At 40.0% G+C, this 7,060-nt stretch overlaps 1 protein-coding gene across 1 annotated transcript; it reads left to right on the forward strand.

The window, feature by feature from the left end:
• The first annotated feature begins 896 nt into the window (after positions 1-896).
• Positions 897-1,796, forward strand: LOC110914560. Its single transcript, XM_022159348.1, has one exon. It carries the CDS (start codon positions 897-899, stop codon positions 1,794-1,796), a length of 900 nt encoding a protein of 299 aa, XP_022015040.1.
• The last annotated feature ends 5,264 nt before the right edge of the window (positions 1,797-7,060 follow it).

Below are 7,060 nucleotides of genomic sequence, written 5' to 3' on the forward strand. Positions count from 1 at the left end.
TTTCGATTTGTGTCAATGGTTCGGTGCACGGGTTCTTCAAGGGTAACCGAGGCTTAAGGCAAGGAGACCTGATATCTCCTTACCTTTTTACCTTAGTCATGGAAGTTCTAACGGCCATTCTTCAGCACGCGGTTAGTCTTGATTCTTCGTTCAGATTTCATAATAAGTGTGAAAGGCAACAGATTATCAACCTTTGTTTTGCGGATGATCTATTCATTTTTGCTAGAAGTGATGTCAGTTCGGCAAGGTGTATTATGACATCTCTATCTAAGTTTACGAAGATGTCGGGGTTAGTGCCTAGTAACCAGAAAAGCACGATTTTCTTTTGTAATGTAAATGGCCATGTTAAAGATGCTATTCTGGATCTTATGCCTTTTGTGGAAGGGAAACTGCCTGTCAGATATCTTGGTGTGCCTCTAATCTCTTCCAGAATTGGGTACAATGATTGTCGAGTGCTTGTGGAGAAACTAGAGAAACGGATCACGAACTGGAAAAATAAGTTGCTATCATTTGCTGGTAGGCTACAACTTATTATTTCAGTCCTCTCGTCTTTGCATATTTATTGGGCGTCCGTTTTTATTTTGCCGGTTCGGATTATTAACGAGCTAGAAGCTAAGATGCGAAACTTTCTTTGGTCTCAAGGATCATCGTTTTCTAAGGGTAAATCAAAAGTCTCTTGGAAGATTGTTTGTACTCCGAAATATGAAGGGGGGCTGGGTATTAGGCGAATTGGAGATATGAACAAGGCTCTCATGGCGTTTCACATTTGGAGCATTGTCTCTAAGAGAGGTTCTCTATGGGTAGAATGGGTGCAGAGTTATCGACTGAAAGGCAAGAGTTTTTGGGTTTGTAAAACTCCTGCGAATTGATGTTCGTCTTGGAGAAATATAATTCATATGCGTCCTCTTACAAGGAAACATGTTTGGTCGGAGCTAGGAGATGGTGCTTCGACTTCAGCCTGGTTCGATTTCTGGTGTGACCTGGGACCGCTCGGTGAGTTTCTAACACCTAGAACCATTACCGATGCGGACTTTAGGCTGGATGATTCGGTGGCTAATATCTACTCTCATGGTTCTTGGAATTGGCCTATGGCTTGGAGAGATACTTATCCGGTGTTAATTCAATTAGACGAAGTTCAATTAAATCCGACAAAGCATGATAAATTATTATGGAAGGATGATAGTGATCTAGATGAATTCTCTTCCTCGCGTGTGTGGAATTCGGTGAGGTATAAGGAACCGGAAATTAATTGGTGTAATATCGTGTGGTTTTCACAATGTATTCCTCGGCATGCGTTTATGATGTGGTTGGTTATTAAAGGTAAACTCCTAACTCAAGACAAAATTCTAAATTGGGATTTATCGAGACGGAAGAACATGAACATGATGTGTTGCCTGTTGTGCTTCGAGAATTTTGACTCGCATCCTCACCTGTTTTTTGAATGTAAGTATTCGACTCAAGTTTGGTTTATAGTGAGGCAGAGGGTGGCCATGATGCCTATTTCACCGAAATGGAGGGATGTTGTCGACTGGTTACTGGTCCGTGCTAGATCAAAGTCGGCTCTGATTTATGTTGCTAAACTCATAGTTGCGGCATCTACTTACTTCATTTGGCAAGAAAGGAATGCTCGGTTATTCAAAAATCAGTTGAGGCCTCCGGAGCAGCTTAGTGAGATTATAATAAACACGGTAACATACAAGTTGATGGGAGCAAAACTGAAAAACACGGCTAGTGTGCGGAAACTTCTTCAAGAGTGGGAGATTCATGGGGTTGTCGTCGATGATGCTGGCGGTTGATTAGCAGTTTTGTGTTTATTTTCTAGAGTTTAGTCTAGTTTGTTTTCAATGTTTTCCGTTATTGGGTGTATTTTTGGATTGTTCGTGTTTTACTTTCATGGGGCCTGTCCCATGATTGAACTAGTGTAGACTCCCTACACTACTTGTTTTATTTGGTTGTGAATATACAGAATCACCGAGGTAACCCTTTACCCAAAAAAAAACCTGTTTTCTAACTTTACTAAACATGTTCTAGCATGTTTAGCTCGTCGCTTTTAGATTTGTGCTTGTTTAGGGTCGTAAAGGTAAGCGATCTAATCAATCACTTATACTTTCGAACCCGACCAAAGACTTTAGGTGACCATAGTTGTATAGGGAATAACCTTCCGAGGTAGTTTATGATAGGTAGTTTATATGCCTTAGGTAAATTACCAAAATACCCTTTTTACGCATAAATTCATTTAAAGCATATGTAACCTAAATTTTGACATATAACTGATTAGGTAACTATATTAGACATGTTAAGGCATATTTTACTTGTCATAGGACTAGTTAAGCGGTCCGAACGCGTTTTACACGAACGACGCGTAAAAGTAGCATAAGCTACCTAAACGGGCCGTAATGGGTCGTAAGCACTTAGGCTAGGTTTCATTTTAGTATGTGGGCTTTGTTTAACCATATTATATGAGTTCCAATACTCATTTGGTTTACGAAACCTCATATTATCCAATCCCCCGATTTAGGTCCGGTTATTTATGTAGTTATCTATATAGGGTGCTGTTTGATTCCGTGATCCCTCTAGCTTTGCTTGGTTGTTGTTCAAGACTTCTAAGCACCCACAAGTGAGTACATAGTCCCCTCTTTTACTGTTTTTCAAACATTTTGGGGTGAAACACATGTGCCTACTTGTTACTTTCGTGCTTTCCATGTTTTATATCATACACTTGCTATTTTCATTAGTACACTATTAGTACACGATTTCATTATGTTTTGCTATGTATGTTTACTTAACATGCTAGCACATTGTTTTACATCACATTTCTTTTGCTATGTATTTTTATTTAACATGCTAGCACATTGTTTTACATCACATTTCTTTTGCTATGTATGTTTACTTGACATGCTAGCACATTGTTTTACATCACATTTCTTTTGCTATGTATGTTTACTTAACATGCTAGCACATTGTTTTACATGACTTTTCTGCTTTGTATGTTAACTTAGCATACTTAGTACATTTGATTTACATTACCTTTTCATGCTATGTATGTTCATTTAGTCCATACTTAGTACATTCACATCACATCACATGCTTACATTCGGTATAACATTTGGTTTGTAAAAACGGGACTTATATACATTCATTAACATTAGCTACGCCGCTCGGTAGTAAGTAATGGTACCATAGGACTTGACAAATCCCGTTCCTGACATCCTAGGTTTGTTTGGATGAAAGGAATGACTGAATCCGAAAACATTTCACATTGATAACCTTTACTTAAGGTTATCCGTCTGTCTCAAGGCTTGAATGTATGCGTTTAACGTACCGCATAAGTGTTTGTATCAGTATAGCATGCATTTCCGCAAAACATAACATTGATTTAAACTGAGTTTTACTTTTTTTTTGGGTAAAGGGTTACCCCGGTGAATTTCATTAATAACCAATAAGAACAAAAGTGTGGCTGAAATACCACACCCAAACTAGCGTTGACAACCCAACACTAGAAACAAACATCCCAACAAACACAACTAGACACAAACGGCCACAAACTAGCTAACAAACAAGCACGACCAACCAAAACGACTAAAAACAAATGCAAAACACAATTAACTAGCCGGGATCGATCTCTATATTGTTTCCAGGGATCTTCCATTTATCCACCAAGCTACCATTTTCAAAGCTTCGTTTAAACTTGAGGGACATGAGCCGCAACCGCACAGTATAAATAATCTCTTGAGACACTACCATAGCCGTCCGATGGATACTTGAAAATAGTCTGCTATTTCGTTCTTGCCATATAAAGTAGGAAGCAGCTGCAACTACCAATCGACTAACAACATTGTCAGGCTTTTGTAATGATGAATTATGAGTCATCCACGCCATGACTTCGGTCCAGCTCCCGTTAACGTCTTCCATATTAGTAAGACACCTTAGATGGTTCCAAATCTGCAAAGAAAAAGAGCATTCGAAAAATAGATGGTCTCTGGAATCTCTGTTATTACAGCATAAAGGGCAGCACATAAGATTTAAATTTGTTTCACTTCCCGCTTCCCACACAGAGAGACGATCTTGAGTCTTCAATTTGTTTTGAATAACCAACCAAACATGGAAAGCATGTCTAGGAATGCATTGTTTGAACCAAACCAAATTCCCCCATTGAACTTTACTAGCATGATGCCGAATGTTATTCCAAACCTCCCAAGAGGAAAATGGACGATTGTTCCCTTCCAAGTCTTTCCAAACCAACCGATCTCGTGAATTATCGCTTAAATTAGGGACCAGCATGTTAATTAAAACTGGGAATAGATCAAACCAAGCGGTCGGCCAGCACCATTGCCCATCTTGAGACACCAGCTCCGCTAGGGACGATTGCAAGCTGAAACCTGCATTAGCAATACGTCTAGGAGTAATAAAAGCACGAAGGGGACCCACACTGCTCCATGTATCGCTCCAAGCATTAGTTTCCACACCATTCCCTATAGACTTCCAGATGTAAGGACGGATGAGGCTCCGATTAGCAAGAAGCTTTCTCCATCCCCATGTCATACGGCCCCTATACGGAATCTCCCAGAAGCTACGACCCTTAAGCTTGTAAGAATGAACCCATTGGACCCATAATGATTTCCGGTTGGATAGAATGCTCCAAATATGAGAAGATAGCAATGCCTTGTTCACATCCGATATGCTACGAATACCCAATCCTCCCTCAGTCTTCGGAAGACAAACAGTCTTCCAAGCCACCTTTGGTTTTACGGTCTTATGATAGTTACCTGACCATAGGAAATCTCGCATACGTTTCTCCAAATCTTTGACAATTCTAGTAGGCAATAAGAATACCGTAGCCCAGTAGATATGCATCGCCGAAAGGACCGAATTAACCAACTGTAGTCTACCTGCAAACGATAAAGATTTGGTCGTCCAGTTGTGAATTTTCTTATCCATTTTCTCTACCAGAACCTTACAATCCTTATACGAGAGTTTAGACGAAATTAGAGGTACACCCAAATAACGAACCGGGAGAACACCCTCTTGAAATGGCATAATATTAAGGATTTCTCTTTTAACCGATTGCGGAACATTACCAAAAAAAGCCGTACTTTTCATCATGTTAGGAATCAACCCCGAGACCATAGAAAACCGATCAAGAGCATCTCTTAGTATCTTGGCGGAAACAACATCAGCATTCGCAAAAATGAACAAGTCATCGGCAAAAGTGACATTGATAATCTTCTGCTTTTTACAATGAATATGATATCTGAATGCATTGCTCGAAGAAGCTGCATTATGAAGAATAATCGATAGAGCCTCCATAACCAAAGTAAAAAGATAGGGGGAAACCGGGTCCCCCTGTCTCAGCCCCCGTTTGCCCTTGAAATACCCGTGGAGGTTGCCATTTATGCTCAGAGAGTAGGAAACAGTGCTAACACACGTCATAACCCAACCAACCATTTTGAGAGGAAATCCAAACGCTATTAAAATATCTTCCAGAAAGGACCAACTGACTGTATCGTAAGCCTTTTGAATATCAATCTTGAATGCACATCTAGGAGGCCCAACATTCAGGTGATAGTTATGCATCAACTCCTGCGTAAGGAGGATATTATCCGAAATCTTTCTACCAGGGACAAAAGCAGATTGGCTAATATTCACCAGATAATCCAGACTACCTTTTAATCTGTCAGTAATTATTTTGCTGATACACTTATAAATCACATTGCAACAAGAGATGGGCCGATAGTCACTAACCGAATTCGGGGTAGGAACCTTTGGAACCAACGCTATGGCGGTGTGGTTGATTTGTTTCAGCAGCTTCCCATTGCTAAAGAATTCCAAAATGGCTTTCGTAACTTCATCCCCAACAACTTCCCAAGAGTTTTTAAAGAACGCCGAAGTGTACCCATCCGGGCCAGGGGCCTTATTCTCGCCAATAGAGAACATGGCACTTTTTACCTCCTCTCGAGTAACCTGACGAATCATAGAGGCTGCAACCGTTGGATCCAAAGTAGTACTGAACAAACCATTTACCTCAAGTTTTTCCACATTATGGGCCGACCCCAAAAAATCAGCATAATGATTAACCAAGGCTGCATAAACATCATCACCTTTGAACTGATTGCCATGGATATCTTTAATTTGAAGGATCTTATTATACGCATTCCTTGTTTTCACACAGTTATGGAAAAATTTAGTGTTAGAATCACCCGCCGCTAACCATTCCGCTTTAGCTTTTTGCTTTAGAAAACACTCTTCATCATAAGCAGCTGATCGGAACTCTTTAAGCCGAATAGACTCTTCCTCTCTAAGGCCAACATCTAGCGGATTAGCATCTAACGCCTTTTGAACCTCATCTAACTTCAACCTCAAAGTCTCAACCTTTTCATGGAGGTTGCCTTGCTTGTATAGAAGACGTCTAAGAGGAGATTTCAAATAGGTAAGCTTTTTTACAACTGAGAACATAGTAACACCTTGAACCTCCTTACTCCATTCATTCGAAACACATTGAATAAAACCCTCTTTGGTTGCAAGGAAATTAGCAAACTTAAAGGATTTAGGCCGATTATGATTATGACTGGATAGGAAAAGCAAACACGGCGTATGGTCCGAAATACGGAAAGGGTGGAAAAGAGCATAAGCATCCGGATACATATCCAAAAAATGAATATTCCCCATGATTCTATCAATCTTTTTAATCACACCGATACCTTGTTTTGGTTTTTGATTCCAGGTAAAGTGCATTCCATGGCTCTTAATATCAACCAGCTCATTATGTTGAACACATTCATAGAAGTCTCTCATGCCAATAGAAATAGTAGACGAACCCACTACACAATCATCCATAGTTAAAGCCGAGTTAAAATCACCCAGCACCACCCACGGCCTATCCTTAACAAAATTTTTGTGCAAGCATAAGTTATTCCAAAGCTCTCTTCTATCCTGGTACTTATTCTCAGCATAAACGAACGAGCAAAAGAAGATCTTATCATCCAACTTTAACCGAGTTTGCACATGGATTACCTGATCTGTTTGATGAATCACCAGAAGGTCTACTAACTCCTTATTCCAG

This window comes from Helianthus annuus, chromosome 15, assembly GCF_002127325.2.
Source record: "Helianthus annuus cultivar XRQ/B chromosome 15, HanXRQr2.0-SUNRISE, whole genome shotgun sequence".
Taxonomy (NCBI): Eukaryota; Viridiplantae; Streptophyta; class Magnoliopsida; order Asterales; family Asteraceae; genus Helianthus; species Helianthus annuus.